Consider the following 24,940-nt stretch of genomic DNA (forward strand, 5'->3'; position numbering starts at 1 on the left):
GTCGTGCCACTCACATATTTTAAAGAAACGCCCCTCAAGATTAGAGCGGCATTTTTTAAATGTTGTATTTTTTTTATTTAACAGTAACACGCAAAACACGAAAAACAGAGGGATTACTCAAAGAAATATAGAACACACACAAAAAAAAGAAGAATACAAATCCACATTATATCAAATCAAATGTATTTGATTTATTTTGCTCCTTTGCGCCCCAGTATCTCTACTTGCACACTCATCTTCTGCACATTTATCACTCCAGTGTTTAATTGCTATATTGTAATTATTTAGCCACTATGGCCTATGTATTGCCTCACCTCCCTTATCCTACCGCATTTGCACACACTGTATATAGACTTTTTCTATTGTATTATTGACTATATGTTTGTTATTCTATGTTGTTGTTTGTGTCGCACTGCTTTGCTTTATCTTGGCCAGGTCGCAGTTGTAAATGATAACTTGTTCTCAACTAACCTACCTGGTTAAATAAAGGTGAAATAAAAACAAATTAAATTAAAAATACAGACATGTAGCAAATACATTTTTTTGACGTTTTGTATACGTTTTAATGATTCTAAATAGTTTTTCAAATCAGAATAAAATTTTTAAAAAAGGGACTTTTTCTACATACAATTTGATTTGTGTTTTCATAATAAAATAAAGAGATTTATGACATACTGACGTTCAAATGTGGAATCAGTGTAGTAAAATAATATGTCAAACTTAGATATTTCAATGGTTGTATGCAATTTGTTGACAATATATAGTTTTACATCAGTCCAGAACAGCTCACTATGTAAACAATTACAGAGTAAGTGCTCAATAGATTCCGTATCTAGTTCACAAAAACTGCCTTCAATGTTAACATTGGGTATATATTTAGAATTCAAACTATTACACTAGTAGAATCTATGGATAATCTTAAAGAAGATCTCCTTTACTTTATTGGTCACCATAAATGTGTGTGAAGTGAGCAAAGCACAGCGCCAGTTTACATCAAATGATGATGCCCAACAAAATATAGTAGAAGGAATAGAATTTCTGTAGAAAATATCCCTTACTAAACGATTGTTGAATTTCTTATCTAGTAAACCTATGCCATTCACCTGGATATCACTTACAATAGGAGATGTTCGAAAATTAGAATTATTCTGAAGTAAAGATTTTATCTCACTAGGTATAATTTTCCTTGCTCGAAACCTCAAAGTTGTAACTTTACATAAATTCTCTCCACATCAATAGATTTACACAAATACTAACTAATTAGCTGACAAGGACAATGTTTTTCGAGAACCAGTTACGGTAAAATAACATCTTGTTTCTATGTAATATCGACCCATTAAAGCCTGCTTGTGAAAAGCCGCCAATTTCACAGGAGGTTTACCCACAATATAGGGACATTGTAGTAAAAAATTAAGCCCTCCGAGCTTCTGAAAAACAAAATGGGGTATAATATTTTTTAAAGTACCTTTTAACCCAGTTGACTTTTGATGTCTGAATAAAGAGAGTGAAGACTAAGACATTTAGACCGCTGTCACAAACCCTGTTGGTGATAACATCTATTTTTCTATATGAAGTTGTACAATGGCCTATCTAAGGTACAGCAAGTGGATTTGAGTGTCAATAGATAGCCCCTCAGCTTAGGATAAAAGCACCCTCCCTTGAAGACTTAAATCCCTCCCTAACCATGAGGATCATTTATTTTTGATTAAGTTACAGGATTCAAATTAAGATCATTCACAGCCTTAAGATTTTTGGGGATCTTTACCGCCAGTTGGGATATCTTGTTCTCTGGCCTGGAATGTAATGCCTTCAAATTGACTTTGATAAACTAATGAGCATGAGATTTGAGCTACTAACAAAAATATAAAAGGTGAGATTGGACAACCTTGTCATTCCTTTGTAAATGTCAAACCTTGAGGATATTCCATGACAGAGTTTGATTCAGCTATTGCCACCATTATACAGAGTTCTAATAGCGTCAGCAAAAAAACTAGCAAACTTCAAATGCTTAAGACAATCAAAGATAAAATTGTGACTTAAAGTATCAAACGCTTTCTGAAAATCCAGAAATAAGATAACAGAGAAGTCATCCAATAGATCACAATACTCAACCAAATCTAACACCAGCCTCAGATTATTAGATATATTGTGCCCTTTCATAACTCTGATTGACATTCATCAACCAGATCATTCAAGCACGACTTTAACCTTTTCGCAAAGATTGAGGCTATAATTTTCTAGTCGTTTTTTAGGAGTGTGATTGGATGGCAATTATCAATAATTACAAGAACCTTGTGTGTTTTAGGTATAAGAGTAATAACACCTTGCTTCAGAGAGGCAGGTAGTTCTCCCTTCTTTATAGCCTCCTTAAAGTTTTCAAGTAAAAATGTTGCTATTTCTTCAGAGGTTTTGTAAAATTCAGAGGTTAATCCATCACAACCTGTAAATGTGTTATTTTTTATTAAGCAACCCCATATTGGATGTCCATAATGGATAAATCTTGACAACAAGACCGACTGAACTCTTCACTAATCGAGTTAACATTCTCTATAGAATCAAGGAGATCATTAGTCACTCAAACTGTTATCTAAGAAGTAAAGATTCTCATAAAACTTGTTGGTAAAGTCTGATAACAACTCTCTATCCTCAGAGGTTACCCCATTAATCTTAAGATTCCGAAGTGTGTTGAGTTCCCCTCTCATCTTTTCCAAATTAAAAAAGTAGCTACTGTTCTTTTTGACTTTTTCAAGCCATTGTTTTCTGGATCTTATGAAGGATCCTCTAGCTGTTTCCTCATACAATGTATCTAGTTGATTCTGTAAGTCATTCAATTTAGCTTTATCATTAAGATCATGATGCTCAATCTCTGTGATATCAACAATTTTCTTAGAGATCTCAGCTACCTCAAAGCTCCTTCTTAAAGCAAGCCCTTTTCCATAAGTAATTTACAATTTCAGCAGTTCCCAATATTTCCCATATTCTGCATTAGAGGTAGCTAAATTCCAGTAAACATAAATTATATTCTTAATCACATTTTTTAAATCATCATGCAATAACAATGAGTTATTTAATTTCCAATAACCACCAGAGTATTTCTTATCATTTTTGCACATTCTTATAGTCAGCCATATGAATTTGTTCTGGAAATTCTTACACAGGACACTCAAAGTCAATATCTAATGAATCACTCTTTATTGTCAGCAAGCTGGAGAGGACACAGTTAAACTTAGATGCATAAGTACCGGTCTGAAGTGAGCTCCAAAAGGGTGTTCCTTACTGCTATCTAAACCTACTGTACATAGACATGATTTTGATTTAGTTCCTACATGTGACTGGCTCTGTCTCCTATTTTAATTAAAAAAACATATTTTGGGCGTTCTGCCAGATGTTCCTCCGGAAGGCCCCCCCCCCTCATCTCTTGACCAGACACAGGCAGTAACCAAGGTGTAACGTCCTGACCAGAGTTCTTATGTGTTTTGCTTGTTTAGTGTTGGTCAGGACGTGAGCTGGGTGGGAATTCTATGTTGTGTGTCTAGTTTGTCTGTTTCTGTGTCCAGCCTAATATGAATCTCAATCAGAGGCAGCTGTCAATAGTTGTCCCTGATTGAGAATCATATATAGGAGGCTTGTTTTGTGTTGGGATTTTGTGGGTGATTGTTTCCTGTCTCTGTGTTTGTGTTCTGCACCAGATAGGTCTGTCTCGGTTTTCACATTTGTTAATTTGTTGTTTGTATAGTGTTCCCGTTTATTGTCAGATTAAACATGTTGAACACTAACCGCGCTGCATTTTGGTCCTCTCCTTCAACTATGGAAGAAAACCGTTACACAAGGATTGTTTATGACACCAAAGATAAGATGCACAAAGAAAATGTCCTTTACAACTTTATGATCCGTCAGGACTGCAGTCAGCATTTTTACCTCTACAGTGTTGGGCTCAAGACGAGAGGTTATCACCAACAAGTCTATTCTTGCTTGTAGTGAACAATCTCTTTTACTCAATATGTACTGTTTCTCTCCAGGGTTTAACTCTCCATATGTCAACTAAGTCCAGGCTTTGGCAGAAATTCACCAATTTCTTCACACCAATGTTAGGCCTATGGGACAATCTACAGTATCAGTCTCATTATAATAAACCATATTAAAATCCCCACCAACTATAATCTGACTGGATGGATATTTTCTCAGAATACTTAAGATTTTCCTCAACTTCCTCTAGAAGAAAGTATTTTGGAGGACTAGAACAGTATCAATATACATTACACAACACAAATAATCTATTCATGTGGTTGATGACCGCTACTAGCCATTGTCCAATGGTGTCCACTTGAGTAAACAAAAATGCCCCTTTGAAATTGTGTGTTAAAATTGCAACCCCAGCTGAATGAATAGTCCCGTGGGCCAAGAAAATTTCACTGTCCCACAGATTTTCCCCAAATTTATAGTCCTTTTTGCATGAATGTGTTTCTTGAATGAATACAAGATCTGCGTTGCAGTCCTTACAAGAAGAAAAATAAGCTTTCCTCTTCAACAGGTTTCCTATCCTTCTGGCATTGAAAGACAAACTTCAAATCCATATATATAAAATAGAAAGGAAAATCCTATGCAATCTCAACTCTACCCTCATTATAAAAAGGTGTTTCATGTAAACTCAGCAAAAAAAGAAAAGTCCCTTTTTCAGGACCCTGTCTTTCAAAGATAATTCGTAAAAATCCAAATAACTTCACAGATCTTCATTGTAAAGGGTTTAAACACTGTTTCCCATGCTTGTTCAATGAACCATAAACAATTAATGAACATGCACCTGTGGAACGGTCGTTAAGACACCAACCGCTTACAGACGATAGGCAATTAAGGTCATAGTTATGAAAACTTAGGACACTAAAGAGGCCTTTCTACTGACTCTGAAAAACACCAAAAGAAAGATGCTCAGGGTTCCTGCACATCTGCGTGAACGTGCCTTAGGCATGCTGCAAGGAGGCATGAGGACTGCAGATGTGGCCAGGGCAATAAATTGCAATGTCCGTACTAAGACAGCGCTACAGGACGGACAGCTGATCGTCCTTGCAGTGGCAGACCACGTGTAACAACACCTGCACAGGATCAGTACATCCGAATATTACAGCTGCGGGACAGGTACAGGATGGCAACAACAACTGCCTGACTTACACCAGGAACTCACAATCCCTCCATCAGTGCTCAGACTGTCCGCAATAGGCTGAGAGAGGCTGGACTGAGGGCTTGTAGGACTGTTGTAAGGCAGGTTCTCACCAGACATCACCGGCAACAACGTCGCCTATGGGCACAAACCCACCGTCGCTGGACCAGACAGGACTGGCAAAAAGTGCTCTTCACTGATAAGTGCGGTTTTCTCTCACCAGGGGTGATGGTCGGATTCGCATTTATCGTCGAAGGTATGAGCATTACACCGAGGCCTGTACTCTGGAGCGGGATCAATTTGGAGGTGGAGGGTCCGTCATGGTCTGGGGCGGTGTGTCACAGCATCATCGGACTGAGCTTGTTGTCATTGCAGGCAATCTCAAAGCTGTGTGTTACAGGGAAGACATCCTGCTCCCTCATGTGGTACCCTTCCTGCAGGCTCATCCTGACATGACTCTCCAGCATGATGACAATGCCACCAGCCATACTCCTCATTCTGTGCATGATTTCCTGTAAGACAGGAACGTCAGTGTTCTGCTATGGCCAGCGAAGAGCCCGGATCTCAATCCCATTGAGCACGTCTGGGACCTGTAGGATCGGAGGGTGAGGGCAAGGGCCATTCCCCCCAGAAATGTCCGGGAACTTGCAGGTGCCTTGGTGGAAGAGTGGGGTAACATCTCACAGCAAGAACTGGCAAATATGGTGCAGTCCATGAGGAGGAGATGCACTGCAGTACTTAATGCAGCTGGTGGCCACACCTGATACTAACTGTTACTTTTGCCGATGGCATCTTGCTTCTTCTCAATACGATGAGTGACATCCACAGTCATGTCCATATATCCTTCGGGGAAGTCCAGGGCTACATTGTTACAGATGTCACTTACTATGCACTTCACATTCTCACCCTGGTCCTCTGGGACACCTTAAAGCTGTAGCTCCCACCTTCTCTGGTATCGCTCTGCTTCTGACAAGTGCTCTTGCATGTCAATGGTCTTATCCTGTGTAGTGCATTTATCAGAGGTTGCAGTGTTTGCATGTTTCTACTCTTCGATACTCATATGCATGAGTCAAAGAGGTCTCAAGGTCAACAATTTTTTTATGTGTTTTCGTGTATCATTTTCTCCAGACCATCGGCTCTTTCGTTTATCTTTGCAGAGACAGCATAGATTATGTTGACCTGGAGATCGTGCAAAGACAATTCTTTCTGTGTCTTTTTGGGTGCAGGACTATTAACTGGAGTTTCTGAATCAACCGAATGTCCAGATTCCCCCATTTCTTCTCCTGAGGAGTCAGGTGGCAGTTTCGCTCCGGGTGTATGAGTGGTCAGCTAGCAACTGCCTTCTCCTCCCATTTCTCTTTCTCCCATTTTTTTCTTACATTTTGCCAAGTTTCAGATTAAATTAGCGGTTTACTGAGTGTTGTTTTCTGTTGTGTTTACTGTAAACCGAGTTTTGTTGACTTTAATCCCTCACAAATTTACTAAAATGTAAGGTTATTCGGAGCAAGCTAAAATCCCGTCTGCACTCGCCTTCATCTTCCTGGAACCTCAGAGAGAGAGAATGTTATCCGCTGGGTTTATAAAACTGTAAAAAGAGCAGCACGGTATCGCTGTTTTATGTACAACAAAATTAGCTTGCCGTTACTCATTCCCCCATTGCAGAATGCAGCCTTTTGACAGCGTGCTTAATTCACACTTGCGTTAGTCCCCTGGTTTGGTTATTGGCATTTAGGCTGTGGCAACAAAAAAGCAGCAAACAGACCTAGAGTATGTTTTAGCAAGGAAGTTTGGTAGGGCGACCTGATTTGTAACTATGAAAATAATTTTGTCAAACAGATTGTGAACCCAAAAGTGTATATTTTATTCTCGAGGGGGAATAAAATATACACATACACATAATTAAATGCAAACATAATTTGGTTAGGGTGTAGGGGCAGATTTATGTCATCTTGTCTTCAGGAGATTTTATTATCTTTAAATATATATATATTTCACCAGGTAGGCCAGTTGAGAACAAGTTCTCATTTACCGTTGCAACCTGGACAAGATAAAGTAAAGCAGTGAGAGAAAAACAACAACACAAGTTACACATAAACAAACGTACAGTCAATAGCACAATAGAAAAAAAAATCAATGTACAGTGTGTGCAAATGTAGGGAGGTAGGCAATAAATAGGCCATAGAGGCGAAATAATTACAATTTAGCATTAACACTGGAGTGATAGATGTGCAGATGATGATGTGCAAGTAGAGATACTGGGGTGCAAAAGAGCAAGAAGATAAATAACAATATAGGGATGAGGTAGTTGGGTGTGCTATTTATAGATTGGCTGTGTACAGGTACAGTGATCGGTAAGCTGCTCTGACAGCTGATGCTTAAAGTTAGAGAGGGAGAAATAAGTCTCCAGCTTCAGTGATTTTTGCAATTCGTTCCAGTCATTGGCAGCAGAGAACTGGAAGGAAAGGCAGCCAAAGCAAGTGTTGGCTTTGGGGATGACCAGTGAAATATACATACACCTATTTTCCCCTTTCATTCAGAACCTTCAGAACATGCTGGAGCACATGCTACGGTGGGTGTTGCTGGGTGTTGCTATGGGTGGGTAGTATATGGGTGGGTGTTGCTATGGTGACCAGTGAGCTGAGATAAGGTGGGGGTTTACCTAGCAAAGACTTATAGGATGACCTGGAGCCAGTGGGTTTGGCGATGAATATGAAGCAAGGGCCAGCCAACGAGAGCATACGGGTTGCAGTGGTGGGTAGTATATGGGGCTTTGCTTGATTTAGTCTGATCAGTGGAACAATTCTCATTCTTAACAATGGGGGATTATATAGGGTAACAATATGGGGTAATTACTGTGATTGTCAGCAAGAACACGACTGTTATTCCCCACACTTGTTTTATTATTCCACTTCTTTCCAATGTTGCCAGTGTTGCCAGTGTAATCACATATTTAAAATATCATATGCCTACTATGCATATACATAATATATTATATGAGGCTATGTATTATTTCAGCCATTCGTGGACAGTTTTGAATAAGTCATAGAAATAAGCGTTGGATAAATGCTCCAGGAATCAAATACAATTTTCAACATTTTAGGGAGACTCACAACTCACAAATGCATCATATTTTGTCTATGTAGAGTAAAATGATGACAAGGATCTTCAATTAGTAGGCATAAATCAACTGAATATTGAAGAGAATATGATTTGGTTACCCAATGCTATCAATTGTTAATATTAGTCATTCTTGTGCAGAGCTTTGGTGTAGTGGTAACACTCCCTGACATGTGTCACATACAGCTTTTCACCTGAGAACAGGGATCAATCCCTGCATACAACCTTTCTACTGTTTTTCCCATTTTCCTGTCTCCCCAGCTCATTCAATTACTGTCTGAATAAAGTGTCAAACCACCCCAAAAAATTTGCATACTCAAACAGTCGTTCTAATTACACCTGACCTCTGCATTAAAAAAAAATATTTTCCATCCTGATCATAGGCCTAAACCATGTCAGAATATGTAGAATTGCAGGAAATGAGCTTTAAAACAGTACAGTTTTCCGGGGAGAGGACACCCAGAACCCCGTCTAGGGGTTGTGCCATTGAGCAATGAAATTCACATAGCAAATCTTACTCCAAGCCTTCGTCAAAAGTTGGAAGCCCTGAAACTTCTTTAGATTATCTCAGATAGTCTAGGTTGGAAGCAGGACTGGGCCGTTCTGCTGCCCTAGGCTAGACCAAAAAATTGCCGCCCCTACAAGAAGAGTCCCAGTAAGCAAAATTACATTGAAAGATGTCTAAAATAGCGATTTTTCCAGACGTAAAAGTTTGGTTAAATATAGGTTCTGAATGAAAGGGGAAAATAGGTGTATGTATTTTCCAGACGTTGAAATCAGGTTAGTTTTTGTTTCGGAATGAAAGCTGAAAAAATTCATAGATGTTAATGTTTGGGCCAAATCAAGGCCAGTCCAGACTGGACAAAATCTGAACCAAACCTAGATGTCTATGATTGGTTCAGATTTGGTCCAGATCGGACCAAAAAAACAACATCCGTGGACATGGAAATCAAGGCTGGTCAGGACTGCACCAAAAAAAGACATCCAAAAGGTACCAGCGTCGATCCGTGCTTACTGAGGTACAGCCTACAGCAGGGATAGGCAACTCCAGTCCTCTTGGGCCGGAGTGGTGTCACACTTTTTCCCCATCCCTAGTGGTAAGTGGTATTTTGTTTTTTAGCAATTGTTTTGTACCCAGTGCCTGATTTTTATGAAGGTCAACAATAATTTGTCTCTTTTTGTTTGTAAGATCTTTGCCTTTCCCCGGGGTGATGGATGACAAATGGATTGTGCATGCGTGTTACCTAATTTTTATACCCCAGTGAAACAGGAAGCCATGGATGACCACAATACAGTCCTTTAAACTGAGATGAAGGGCTCTAATTGTAACGTTCCTGACCTGTTTTCCTTTGTCTTGTATTTATTTTAGTTGGTCAGGGCGTGAGTTGGGTGGGTTTGTCTATGGTTGATTTTCTATGTTGGGATTTTTGTGTTCGGCCTCGTATGATTCTCAATCAGAGGCAGCTGTCAATCGTTGTCCCTGATTGAGAATCATACTTAGGCAGCCTGGGTTTCACGTGTGTTTTGTGGGTGTTTGGTTCCGTGTTTGTGTTTTTCACCACACCGTACTGTATCGGTTTTCTGCTCTTCGTTTATTTGTTTTTGTATTTTCAGTGTTCAGTTTCGTTTTAATAAATCATCATGAGCACTAACCACTCCGCGTATTGGTCCGATCCTTCTCGCCTCTCCTCGTCCGAGGAGGAGGAATATGACTACCGTTACAGAAACACCCACCAACAAAGGACCAAGCGGAGTGGAAAAGGGCAGCGACAGCATCAACAGAAGACGCAGGACTCGTGGACTTGGGAAGAGATCCTGGACGGCAAAGGACCCTGGGTTCAGCCAGGGGAATATCGCCGTCCCAAGGCGGAGTTGGAGGCAGCGAAGGCAGAGAGGCGCTGGTATGAGGAGGCAGCGCGGCGACGCGGTTGGGAGCCCGAGAGTCAGATTGAGAATCATACTTAGGCAGACTGGGTTTCACGTGTGTTTTGTGGGTGTTTGGTTCCGTGTTTGTGTTTTTCACCACACCGTACTGTATCGGTTTTCTGCTCTTCGTTTATTTGTTTTTGTATTTTCAGTGTTCAGTTTTGTTTTAATAAATCATCATGAGCACTAACCACTCTGCGTATTGGTCCAATCCTTTTCGCCTCTCCTCGTCCGAGGAGGAGGAATATGACTAACGTTACACTAATCAATCTGAATTGCGGATGTTCAGTTTAACAGTGCGATTGAAATTAAAAGGCAACCACAAAATATCACAAGAGAAGCATCTAGGAAAATAAATATATACTGACGTGGTGCAATTGCGGTACTTGCACACAATAGTTTATTGGAGTGCCAAAGAGCCAGCAAAGTGCAATAGACATACTGTACCTGCACACCATAGTTTATGGGGGAGTCAAAAAGCCAGCAAAGGTACAAACCATGGTTTATCGGATTAAATGCGCAATGATATGAAAATATAAATGCAATTTCAATATAACATTGCATTTTCAAATTGGCATCGATTTAACCAGCCATAGTAGAGCGATACCATGCCACCTAAACATTAACACTTTACATTTGAGTCGTTTAGCAGACGCTCTTATCCAGAGTGACTTATAGTTAGTGCATTCATATAAAGATAGCTAGGTATGTGTTTTCTCCGACACATTGGTGTGGCTGGCCTCCAGGTTAAACAGACATTGTGTCAAGAAGCAGTGCGGCTTGGTTGTGTTTTGGAGGACGCACGGCTCTCGACCTTCGCCTCTCCTGAGTCCGTTACGGGAGTTGCAGCGATGAGACGAGACTGTAACTATCAATTGGATACCATGAAATTGGGGAGAAAAACTGGTAAAAAAAATTAAAATAAGATAGCTAGGTGGGACAACCCAGATATCACAGTCATGGAAAGTAAATTTTTCCTCAACGTAGCTATCAGCAAATTAAGCAAGTAAGAGGGAAAAGAGTCAAGTGCGAGTGTTAGTTCACAAAATAAAAATGTTCTGCTTAAAAAAATGGGGGTGGGGTGAGGAGGGGGTGCGAGGGGGTTGCTGTGGGATTATTTAAGATACTCTGAAGAAGTAGGGTTTCAGATGTTTTTAGAAGATGGGCTGGGACTCTGCTGTCCTAGCTTAAGGGGGAACTGATTCCACGAGTGTGGTGCCAGGACAGCGAAGCGCTTTGACTGGGCTGAGTGGGGGCTGTCCTTCCATAGGGGTGGGAGGGCCAAGAGGTAGCAGGACAGAGTACTCAGGTTGGGGTGTAGGGTTTGAGCATAGCCTGGAGGTAATGAGGGGCAGTTGCTCTTGCTGCTCTGTAGTCAAGTACCATGGTCTTGTAGTGGATGCAAGCTTCGACTGGAAGCCAGTGGAGTGTGCGGATGAGCGGGATGACATGGGAGAACTTGGAAAGGCTGAACACCAGGTGGGCTGCAACGTTCTCGATAAATTGCAGGGGTTCGATGGCACAAGTGAAGAGCCCAGCCAACAGCGAGTTGCCGTAACCCAGATGGGAAATTACAAGCGCATGGATTAGGACCTGCGCCGCTTCCTGTGTGAGGTAGGGTCGTACTCTACGGATGTTGTAGAGTATGTACCTGCAGGAGCGAGTCACTGCTTGATATTTGCAGAGAACGACAGGGTCCAGGGTCACACCAAGGTTATTTGCACACTGGGAGGGGACACCGTGGAGTCAACACCGTGGAGTCAACCTTGATGGAGAGGTCTTAGAGCGGGCAGGTCTTCCCCGGGAGGAAGAGCAGCTCCGTCTTGTCGAGGTTGAGCTTGAGGTGGTGGGCCGACAACCAAGCGGAGATATCTGTCAGGCACGCAGAGATGCGTGTCGCCACCTGGGTGTCAGAAGGGGGATGGAGAAAAGTATTTGAGTGTCATCCGCATACCAATGATAGGAGACACCATGTGAGAATATGTCGGAGCCAAGTGACTTGGTATTTAGAGAGAAGAAGAGAGGGCCTAGAACCTAGCCCTGGGGGGCACCAGTAGTAAGAATATGTGGAGGATTAAGGAGGAAGGAGGTGGAAAAGAGATTCCTAGGGTTAGAGGGAGAAGCTTGACAGTTAGAGTGATAGAAAGTGTCTTTAGCAGCGGATACAGAGGAACCGACAGAGATGGCCGCCAGAGATGGCCGCCTCGCTTCGCGTTCCTAGGAAACTATGCAGTATTTTGGTTTTTTTACGTGTTATTTCTTACATTGGTACCCCAGGTCATCTTAGGTTTCATTACATACAGTCGGGAGGAACTACTGAATATAAGAGCAACGTCAACTCACTATCATTACGATCAGGAATATGACTCTCCCGAAGCGGATCCTGTGTTTTGCCTTCCACCCAGTACAATGGATCGGATCCCAGCTGGCGACCCTGAACAACGACGCCGTAAAAGGGGCAAACGAAGCGGTCTTCTGGTCAGGCTTCGGAGACAGGCACATCGCGCTCCACTCCCTAGCATACTACTCGCCAATGTCCAGTCGGTTGATGAAATCCGAGCAAGGGTAACATTCCAGAGAGACATCAGAGACTGTAACGTTCTTTGTTTCACGGAAACATGGCTCACTCGAGAGACGCTAACGGAGTCGGTGCAGCCAGCTGGTTTCTTCACGCATCGTGCCGACAGAAACACACATCTTTCTGGTAAGAAGAGGGGTGAGGGGGTATGCCTTATGATTAACGAGACGTGGTGTTGTTCCCACATGCTTCAAGAGGGCCACCATTGTTCCTGTTCCCAAGAAAGCTAAGGTAACTGAGCTAAACGACTACCACCCCGTAGCACTCACTTCCGTCATCATGAAGTGCTTTGAGAGACTAGTCAAGGACCATATCACCTCCACCCTACCTGACACCCTAGACCACATATGTCAGAGTCAAGGCCCGCGGGCCACATCCGGCCCGCGAGAAGGTTTTTTACGGCCCCTGGGATGATCTTGATTTATTATTAGAACCGGCCCGCAGACCGCAGCAAGCCGGCAGCCCGCAGATCTTTTACACGCACCAATACTACATTTCCCACAATGCAACGGTGACGCACCGAGCAGTAGGCTGCTTCATTTCAATATTTATTGGCACAGCAGTCGTCAGCATCACAGTAAAATTAACTTTCAGATACCCATCAAAAATGGCAAAACGGAAGGTGGACACTGAGAACCGGGGGTTTCAAACAAGGTGGGAGTCGGAGTATATGTTCACGGAGGTAGCTGGAAAACCTGTGTGTCTTCTGTGTGGAGAAAGTGTGGCGGTACTGAAAGAGTATAATCTGAGACGACATTATGAAACGAAACACGCGGACAAAAACAAGAATATGGACATGGAACAAAGGCTACAAAAGGCAGAGGAATTAAAACGAGGCCTCAAATCTCGACAGGCTCTGTTCAAAAAAGCCAAATCACAAGGCCAGGCTGCTGTCAAGGCCAGTTTTATTTTGGCAGAAGAGATCGCTAAATCAGCCCGGCCATTTACGGAGGGGGATTTCATCAAAAACTGCATGATTAAAGTTTGTGACGAAGTTTGCCCAGAAAAAAGGCAACTCTTTTTAAATGTGAGTCTGAGCAGAAACACCATTGCCGAGAGAGTAGACCAGTTGTCCATCAATCTAAAAGAGCAGCTTGTGAAAAAGGGAAAAGATTTCATTGCATATTCCTTGGCTGTGGATGAGAGCACCGACATTTCTGACATTGCCCAGTTGTCAATTTTCATCCGCGGAGTGGACTCCAGCCTAAGCGTGACAGAGGAGTTTTTGGCTTTACGTCCTATGCATGGCACAACTACGGGGCATGATTTGTATGAAGAGGTGTCAAGATGTGTAAATGAGATGGAGCTGCCTTGGGAAAAACTCGTGGGTTTGACAACCGACGGAGCACCTGCGATGTGTGGACACAGGAGCGGACTGGTGGCGAAGATACGGGAAAAGATGCAAGAGGAAAACGCGACAGGTGAGCTGACAGCTTATCATTGTATCATACACCAGGAAGCGTTGTGCGGTAAAGCCTTGAAAATGGAGCATGTAATGAGCATCATCACGCGCACAGTTAACTTTATCAGAGCCAAAGGTTTGAATCACCGCCAGTTCAAGGCATTTCTGACGGAGTTAGAAACGGAGCATGGTGATTTGCCTTATCACACAGAGGTGCGATGGCTAAGCCAGGGAAAGGTGCTTCAAAGATGTTTCGAGCTTTAAGCACCAGCTGTCAGAGCAGCTCATAGATTACTGCACCTGTACATAACCCATCTACAATTTAGCCCAAACAACTACCTCTTTACCTACTGTATTTATTAATTAATTTATTTTGCTCCTTTGCACCCCATTATTTCTGTCTCTACTTTGCACTTTCTTCCAATGCAAACCAACCACTCCAGTGTTTTTTTTTTAGTTTTTATTTTACTTGCTGTGTTGTACTCACTTCGCCTCCATGGCCTTTTTATATTTTTATTTATTTATACATATATCTGTTTGCCTTCACCTCCCTTATCTCACCTCACTTGCTCACATTGTATATAGACTTATTTTTTTATTTTTTTCACTGTATTATTGACTATATGTTTGTTTTTACTCCATGTGTAACTATGTGTTGTTGTATGTGTCGAACGGCTTTGCTTTATCTTGGCCAGGTCGCAATTGTAAATGAGAACGTGTTCTCAATTTGCCTACCTGGTTAAATAAAGGTTAAATAAAAAAATAAAAATAATAATAAATTCGTGAGGAGATTTGTCTGTTCTTGGACAGCAAAGGGAAAGACACAACACAACTCCGAGACGAAATGTTTCTGTGTGAAATGGCTTTTCTGTGTGACATTACGAGTCATCTGAATGCAATGAACTTGCAGCTGCAGGGTCGGGATCATGTCATCTCTGATATGTACAGTACAGTGAAGGCATTTAAAACCAAACTGACTCTGTGGGAGACGCAGATGCGGAAAGAAAATTTGAGCCACTTTCCCAGCTGCCAGACCATGAAAGAGAAGCTCTCTACCAGTGCGTTCCCGAGCGCACAGTTGGCTGATAAAATAGGTATGTTTGCCGCTGACTTTCGACGCCAATTTGCTGACTTTGAAGCACAAAAAAGCAGGTTGGAACTGCTCGGTAACCCATTTGCTGTTGACGTGGAAAGCTCACCACCAAACCTCCAAATGGAGTTGATTGACCTCCAATGCAATGATGCACTGAGGGCAAAATATGCGGCAGTGGGTGCTGCGGAGTTCGCCCGTTTCCTCCCCGACACAATGCCCCAGCTGCGCATCCAGGCTGCTCAAACGTTGTCTATGTTTGGCAGCACATACCTGTGTGAACAACTGTTTTCTTTGATGAACCTGAACAAAACATCACACAGAAGTCGACTTACTGCTGAACACCTCCACTCAATTCTGAGGATTTCCTCAGCTCAGAGCCTTACCCCGAACATTGATGAACTTGTGGAAAAGATGGGACACCACCAAGTATCACCCTCAACCTCAAACAAGTGAACATTACTGTGCAATCACATATTTAGAGTTTTTACTCAGTTCAAGTTTAAAAGTTCAAGTTTAATATTTGTTTTCACTGCATGTTACTTCTCCTTAAACAAAGTGTTGTTTTTGATTAATAGATTTTTGCACTTTATTTTATTGTATTTCAATCCAATTATATTTTAAAAATATTTCAGTTGAGTGGATGATAGAAAATTGCTATTATTGTTTTTTTCTTTGAAGTAAATTTAGCCCACTTTTGCTAAAATAGAAAATATAGGCTACTGATGGTGCCTTGAATACCGGTTTCTTTCATTTAATGTTCATGTTATGGGGATTTTTATATAAAGGAAATTTGTCTTTTGTGTCTGTTGAAAATTAAAGATTACTGACAGAGCCATAAGAAAATATTGCTTTATTTATCTGATCATATTGGAATATATTTGTTAGGTTTTCAGTAGGTTCAATTAGGTTCACTAGACTATATGCGTCATTTAAAAATTTTTCAATGAACATTCGAACAGTCCGGCCCTCGGCTTGTAGCTAAATTTTTTATTTGGCCCTCCGTCCATTTGACTTTGACACCCCTGCCCTAGACCCACTCCAATTTGCTCACCGACCCAATAGGTCCACAGACGACGCAATCGCAACCACACTGCACACTGCCCTAACCCATCTGGACAAGAGGAATACCTATGTGAGAATGCTGTTCATCGACTACAGCTCAGCATTTAACACCATAGTACCCTCCAAAACTCGTCATCAAGCTCGAGACCCTGGGTCTCGACCCCGCCCTGTGCAACTGGGTACTGGACTTCCTGACGGGCTGCCCCCAGGTGGGGGGGCAGCCCGTCAGGGTAGGTAACAACATCTCCACCCCACTGATCCTCAACACTGGGGCCCCACAAGGGTGCGTTCTGAGCCCTCTCCTGTACTCCCTGTTCACCCACGACTGCGTGGCCATGCACGCCTCCAACTCAATCATCAAGTTTGCGGACGACAAACTACAGTGGTAGGCTTGATTACCAACAACGACGAGACGGCCTACAGGGAGGAGGTGAGGGCCCTCGGAGTGTGGTGTCAGAAAAATAACCTCACACTCAACGTCAACAAAACAAAGGAGATGATTGTGGACTTCTGTAAACAGCAGAGGGAGCACCCCCCTATCCACATCGACGGGACAGTAGTGGAGAGGGTAATAAGTTTTAAGTTCCTCGGTGTACACATCACGGACAAACTGAATTGGTCCACCCACACAGACAGCGTTGTGAAGAAGGCGCAGCAGCGCCTCTTCAACCTCAGAAGGCTGAAGAAATTCGGCTTTTCACCAAAAGCACTCACAAACTTCTACAGATGCACAATCGAGAGCATCCTGTCGGGCTGTATCACCGCCTGGTACGGCAACTGCTCCGCCCACAACCATAAGGCTCTCCAGAGGGTAGTGAGGTCTGCACAACGCATCACCGGGGGCAAACTACCTGCCCTCCAGGACACCTACACCACCCGATGTCACAGGAAGGCCATAAAGATCATCAAGGACAACAACCACCCGAGCCACTGCCTGTCCGCTATCATCCAGAAGGCGAGGTCAGTACAGGTGCATCAAAGCAAGGACCGAGAGACTAAAAAACAGCTTCTATCTCAAGGCCATCAGACTGTTAAACAGCCACCACTAACATTTAGGGGCCGCTGCCAACATACTGACTCAACTCTAGCCACTTTAATAATGGGAATTGATGGAAATGTATGTAAAAATTTATCACTAGCCACTTTAAACAATGCCACTTAATATAATGTTTACATACCCTACATTACTCATCTCATATGTATATGTATATACTGTACTCTATATCATCTACTGCATCTTGCCATCTTTATGTAATACATGTATCACTAGCCACTTTAAACTATGCCACTTTATGTTTATATACCCTACATTACTCATCTCATATGTATATACTGTACTCTATACCATCTACTGCATCTTGCCTATGCCGTTCTGTACCATCACTCATTCATATATCTTTATGTACATATTCTTTATCCCTTTACACTTGTGTGTATAAGGTAGTAGTTGTGGAATTGTTAGGTTAGATTACTCGTTGGTTATTACTGCATTGTCGGAACTAGAAGCACAAGCATTTCGCTACACTCGCATTAACATCTGCTAACCATGTGTATGTGACAAATAAAATGTGATTTGATTTGAACAGAAGGTAGAGAGGTGGGAGTGAAAGGATTATAGGTCCTCCGGAAGTTTAGTTGAAATTACTATTGCAACATGTTCCTTGGTAAATGTGAATGATAGTGGTACCAGCTAGCTTAATCACATGTAAGTGATTGTTGTGTCTTGGAGATACTGCATACTTGTAAATCAGACATAATTCCACTACCAGATGGAGTCAAAGTAACAGCATGATCATTATGGAGTTACTGTATGGCCTCCTATATGAAATTGAGAGGTACATTGTATTATGTGTCAGGTTTTGGCCAAGACTGTTCGGGTTTTGGTCACTAGATGTCCCCATTGCACCTTTTTTGTACCTTTTGTTTTTCTTGCTCTAATTATTGTTTGCACCTGTAGGTCATTCCCTTGTTAGTATTTAAACCCTGTGTGTTCCTCAGTTCCTTGCTCAGTGTTTGTAAGTTAGCACCCAGCCCAAGCCTTGTTTTATTCAGATATTTCTCTTGTTGGATTTTCCAGAGGTTCTCTGGTTTAGTTCTTGTGTATTTTTTGAGTAGTCTTTTGAGGTTTGTTTTTCCTTGCTGTTTTTACCACTTTGTGGAGTTTCTTTTGTATTTTGGAGGATTTCCATTTTGTGCCTTTTGGCTTTATTTTTGGACATTGTGGATTTAGTTTCTTTGCCTGAAGATTTTGTTCTTTAATTAAACCACCATCTCTAGTACTGCTGTGTCTGCCTCATCTTCTGGGTTCTGACGATTATTAGTGACTGTTTCTCGCACCGGGTCCTGACATTATGAATGTGTAATAAATCAGCCAACAAGTTTTTTTAGATACCCAACAACGGCTTTATTTCCCCAAAATATGACATTTACATTGTTCAAATAGACATTTACCATCTTGAAAAGGAAACATTACAATGTGTGTACAGATATAGTTCCAATTCATCATGTCACAGTGTCTCTCCACATGTGAGTTAAATGTGATAGAATAAATGCATTTTAGGTGAAAAAAAGATGAGAACTTTGGAGCAATACCTGTGTGTATGTGTATAATGTCTAAATAATTCTGGAAAATCAGAAAAATAGTAATTTCAATAGTCGTCTATTGATATAAATTCATTAACTGTTGATTTTTTAAAATCATATAAATCTCTTATTATTAATATTATAATTCTTAAGGTCATGAGTTTGGGTGGACCTCTCGGAGAGTCTTGGACTCGTGTGCATAGTTTTAAAATTCCTTTACAAAGATGAAAAAAATAAAAGAAATAGAGGATAAATAATTGAAATAGATCAAATGTTATGTCAAGTTAGTTGTCCAGACCTAAGTGCTGTTATTATGAATATCATACCGGCCAAGGTTTCAGACGGAGGAATGGTATATCTGGTCCCCATTCAATTCTGGTTCCCCTACCTACTGAGCTGATTAGCCTTAGGAAAGGTCCATGTGAGTTTGCAAATGATGATATTCAAAGAAATTGATTTTTTAATCTCTGATTGAACAATGAAATTGATTTACAGTACTCGGTCTTTCAGAGAGCAATCTGTCTATTGACTGCCATCCTCTTACCTACCAAGTTCTTCAACCCACAAAATGTAGGTGATATAGTGGCTGAAAAGCGATGACAAATATCTGATGATGTGTTGCATCAGAGAAACCTCACCCTCCATAGTGATGTGTTGATTAATTCATATTTCAAATATGCAGCAGAAAATCCTTAGCGTTCCATTCATGACAGCGGAACCTCATGTTAGCATATTGGTTCAACTCGTTTGTTAGAAAAATCACAGGTTACAAATAGTCAAGAATGTAGGAAAACAGAACCCAAACAATTCAAGAAATATACAATGAGCCCTCTTGTAAAAACAGTAGCAGGGGAATCAGAAATAACCAATTATTACAACTCTTTAGTGTATCAATTTTTTTGATGTTTCAAAGTAGAGCACAGGTACAGGTTTACCAATACATCTCTGCTGCATAGAACAAATAAACCAGCCAGCTGGTAAAAATTAAAACAAGTAAAATATTAATCAAGTGTTTGCTATTTTAACCATTATCATTAATAAAAATGCTTGGGACTACACTACTACGAGATAGACAGTGTAACGTAATGAAAGACGCCAAGTGAAAGAAATCAATTGGTTTCGTTGTAAAAGAAGCTCACGCTAAAATACAGATTCACTGTGTTACAGAGGGCTTGTATAATCAAAGTTGATGAAATACAGTTGAATGGTCCATATCAGCTTGACACATACAAATAAAGCTAAGAAGACCTGTCAACATTTCCCCATGCATGTGTACGCACGTCAGTGAAGTTAAAGGTTATGCATTCATTGTTTCCTTTTTTTTCCCACACAGTATGCACACAGCATCTACAATGACAATGACGCAAGGTGGAGCGTGAAATACACACAAAAAAGCACATTGCAACAGCACACACAGCCCAATTTTCTTTTTAAAGGGCCAGTCAGGAGACATTTTTGTCTTTGTGCCTCTGAATGTCAACTCTCAGTATGCTGTGAATGGTTGTGTCCCAAATATCACTGTATTCTCTATACAGGGCTCTCTTCAAAAGTAGTCCACTATGTAGGGAATAAGGTGCCATTTGGGACACCTTATGTCTGTTGTAAAAAAAACCATCCTTGTTAGGAAGCTATGTTGAAGCTACAGGTGTGTAGATGAAAGCCCATATTGCACTTTTCCTTTAAAAGACATTTCAAATGAAAAGACTAAGGGCGATATTACAGGCTAAGGCGCGCGCATTAGGTCCGTTTCCCTGCTGAGGGCTTTCAGATCAACTGAAGCGTTCCTCAGGGGTCAAGAACCTTGAGACAGGTGAGTGCCAAGCTCTTCAGCTTGCACACGCACAGACAATGCGCGGAAGTACACACACACACACACACGGACATTTCATCGTTTCCACTCCCTCCCTAAAAAAGATATGCACAGGCACAAACACACATACAAGAGGCCCTTGTCATTTGGGGATGAGAGGGGAGTTTCTACTCAAAATCCTCCATTGTTAGCTCTGATTGGCTCTGACTACACCATACCCACAATGCAATGTTCTTCTAACGGGATCAAAATCCGGGGGCGACAGAAATAAAATTACATTTCTCCCCAGCAAATAGAATAGCTTGTTCAATTAAATGAAGATGACCAGATACCACTGTCAGTTGTATCATTAGAGCCCTTATTCAATTGTAAGTTCATTACACTTGATAACGACTGGTGATATTGAGGCTTAGTGGAAGGGCAACAGTTGGACAGTTGTAGCCAAGCCCACATAGAAGGTATTTCACAAAGAAGGATTACTAAGTTAGCCAGCCAACTTTTGTAACCCACTTCAGTAACCAAACCATTTAAGGGCCCCCACTCAATAAAAATCAGTGACCAGGCTTGCATTGAGAAAGCATATTTGAAATAATATGCAGTCGAATTTCCTTTTGAGTCTCACTGTAAGCATTGATTTGTTGAGAACACAAATCCAAAAAGGGCTTTCTAGCAGATCAAGAATATAAAACGTTTCTCCCAGAAACCTAGTAACTTAGTTAAATTGACAACTCCAGTTCTTGACAACAGGGAGGGATGTCATGGGCATGGTGACACAAAATAAATGGGTCTGACATACAGGACAAATGAACAACAGTCAAGGGACAAAACTACTGAGACAGACAGATAGACAGAAGACTGTCAACAAAGACAGACATGTCCCCCTCTGATTTTCCAACTTTTCCACTTACGGTATAGTCACCAAGCCAGCTGGTGAGCATGAGGATAGTGTCTCACATTACGGATGTAAAGAAGACTATGTACAAGACCCAGGGGAGGGGAGGACCAAGGGCTTAGACTACAGTAATCGATTACCAATCCTGCCTGCATTTACCTAGACTCCAATATTCGATTACCAATCCTGCCTGCATTTATCTAGACTATAGTAATCGATTACCAATCCTGCCTGCATTTACCTAGACTCCAGTATTTGATTACCAATCCTGCCTGCATTTATCTAGACTACAGTAATCGATTACCAATCCTGCCTGCATTTACCTATACTACAGTAATTGATTACCAATCCGGCCTGCATTTTTCTAGACTACAGTAATCGATTACCTATCCTGCCTGCATTTACCTATACTACAATAATTGATTACCAATCCGGCCTGCATTTACCTAGACTACAGTAAACGATTACCAATCCTGCCTGTATTTACCTAGACTACAGTAATCGATTACTAATCCTGCCTGTATTTACCTAGACTACAGTAATCGATTACTTATCCTGTCTGCATTTATCTAGACTACAGTAATCGATTACCTATCCTGCCTGCATTTACCTATACTACAGTAATTGATTACCAATCCGGCCTGCATTTACCTAGACTACAGTAAACGATTACCAATCCTGCCTGTATTTACCTAGACTACAGTAATCAATTACTAATCCTGCCTGTATTTACCTAGACTACAGTAATCGATTACTTATCCTGTCTGCATTTATCTAGACTACAGTAATCGATTACCTATCCTGCCTGCATTTACCTATACTACAGTAATTGATTACCAATCCGGCCTGCATTTACCTAGACTACAGTAAACGATTACCAATCCTGCCTGTATTTACCTAGACTACAGTAATCGATTACTAATCCTACCTGCATTTACCTAGACTAGAGTAATCGATTAATCATTGACCATGCAGTATGTACAGTTGCATATGGCCAGCCATATGAACACACCTTTCTCTTTCTGAGGTCCGTATTTCAACATATTACATATAAGCCTATATTCTAAAACATTCTGTAACTTATAATATATTCTATAATGTATATATCTATATAATTCTATAACATGGGTTCTTTGGGCTATACCGTAACTTTGACCCCAGGTCTGGTACGGTTTCTGAAATCGAAGGATTGCAAGGGGTCATCAAATATAGAACATTTCACATTGAAAACCACCCATTCAAGCCTAGTTCAAATGGCCTGTTCAATCTCTCTATTTAGTAGTTTGTAACCAAGTCTTTCTTTACTTTATCAATCTCCCCTCAGTTGAATTTATATTTGTTATTTGAATAACTAAATGTATCCCCAACCATTATCATACACAAACATAACCCAGTGTAGTACACATTGTTCAAAAATGATACACACAGGGTAAATCATAACATTCCAACTTTTTGAGGCAGCCACATTTGCCTCCAACGCAACCTGTGTGGCTAGCTTTTTCCTGATTTTCAGTGTTTCACTACAACTCCCACGGTGCAATCGTTTCCCATTTCTCTCTCTATCAAGTAGTTTGCACACTTTACACCTATGCTCCCCCAGATGAAAGCATGAATATAACAACTTTTCTACATGAATGGATTATTCATAAATTACACCTCCCACCACCATCACCGTAAATATCTCATTAAAGGGTTACATATGTTGTTTAGTGGTGTTTGTTGAAGTGGTGTAACTCAAAAGACAGGCGTATGTGCATTTGTGTGAACACACACACACTCATCGCTAGTGGCTCTCGATCACCACTGGCTCAAAGACGCCAGCAGTCACCCTACAGCAAACACAGAAGAAGAGAAAGGGATTAATTTCTTTATTTTACTACCATAATAAATTCTGTTTTTGATCATGCAATAACATACTGTACACAGACATTCTGGCATGCACAAACTCACTTGTTCCCCAGTTGTAACCCACTTAGGGCTGTAGTCCCATCTTTGCTGACAAACAATCTGAGGTTGCTGTCTGTGTATGGAAGCAAGAATGAAAGACAAAAAAGAGAGTGAGAGAATAGGTAGAGGAGAAAACAGTGAGGAGATGAGAGAAGCAAAATGTTATCATTGTGTGGTCATGCTCACTGTTCCATCAACACAACCTTCTTCCTACCCTTACCTTCTTCATGGCTGCTGACATCGGCAAAGTTCTGGCTCTGGATAATCTTGTCCACGATGTCGTCGGCGTCGATGCGCGTATCATCCACCCAGGTGGGTTGACTCTCAACCGTGTCCTTCTTCCTCCTGGCATGTCACATGACAGGGTTAACCCAACAACATCTGATGGAGGCTATTTTCAATGGTTGTTGACTGTGATGCAGTTAGCCTCGGTCACATGTTGTTTGTTATCGCAGCCGTCAGGGATTGTGCTAAAGTTAACCAGTAACGTCTCACCAAGGCTTTAACTATTGAACGCTAATCAGGTCATACTTGTCTCCATATTTGATGTTTACCTTTTTGACATGGTACAACCAAAACGGTGTTCCATATATTACTGCCAAAAAGTAATTGGTTGAAGTGCAGGAATAAAGCACTTCTGAGTAGCATCTACTGTCTGCAGGCTTTTCCTTTCTTTATATTCAGTGTTTTTGGCCCAGAAACAATTTTTAATTTTGGGAATAAATGTCATGACAAAGAAATACAAATATATGTGTGTGTTTTTTTATTTTTTTATTTTACCGTTATTTTACCAGGTAAGTTGACTGAGAACACGTTCTCATTTGCAGCAACGACCTGGGGAGTAGTTACAGGGGAGAGGAGGGGGATGAATGAGCCAATTGTAAACTGGGGATTATTATTATATACAGTACCAGTCAAGTTTAGACACACCTACTTATTCCAGGGTAATTTCTTTATTTGTACTATTTTCTACATTGTAGAATAATAGTGAAGACATCAAAACTATGAAATAACACATATGGAATCATGTAGTAACCCAAAAAGTGTTAAACAAATCTAAATATATTTTAGATTCTTCAAAGTAGCCACCCTTTGCCTTGATGACAGCTTTGCACACTTTTGGCATTCTCTCAACCAGCTTCATGAGGTAGTCACCTAGAATGCATTTCAATTAACAGGTGTGCCTTGTTAAAAGTTAATTTGTGGAATTTTTTTCCTCTTTAATGCGTTTGAGCCAATAAGTTGTGTAGTGACAAGGTAGGGTTGGTATACAGAAGAGAGCCCTATTTGGTAAAAGACCAAGTCGAATTGCTGCAAAGAAACCACTACCAAAGGAACCCAATAATAATACGAGATTTGCTTGGGCCAAGAAACA

General features: G+C 41.1%; 1 protein-coding gene across 1 annotated transcript in view; it reads right to left on the bottom strand.

The window, feature by feature from the left end:
* Window positions 1-18,712: 18,712 nt before the first annotated feature.
* eeig1b (estrogen-induced osteoclastogenesis regulator 1b) overlaps window positions 18,713-24,940 on the bottom strand; it is a 76,344-nt gene continuing 70,116 nt past the window's right edge. Inside the window, exons 10-12 of the mRNA XM_055875242.1 lie at window positions 23,786-23,910; window positions 23,569-23,638; window positions 18,713-23,447 (exon numbers count right to left, since the gene is read on the bottom strand). Coding sequence (XP_055731217.1) covers window positions 23,402-23,447; window positions 23,569-23,638; window positions 23,786-23,910 — 241 coding nt within the window. The 3' untranslated portion in view covers window positions 18,713-23,401. The remainder of the gene's footprint in view (window positions 23,448-23,568; window positions 23,639-23,785; window positions 23,911-24,940) is intronic.

Source organism: Salvelinus fontinalis, chromosome 21, assembly GCF_029448725.1.
Source record: "Salvelinus fontinalis isolate EN_2023a chromosome 21, ASM2944872v1, whole genome shotgun sequence".
Taxonomy (NCBI): Eukaryota; Metazoa; Chordata; class Actinopteri; order Salmoniformes; family Salmonidae; genus Salvelinus; species Salvelinus fontinalis.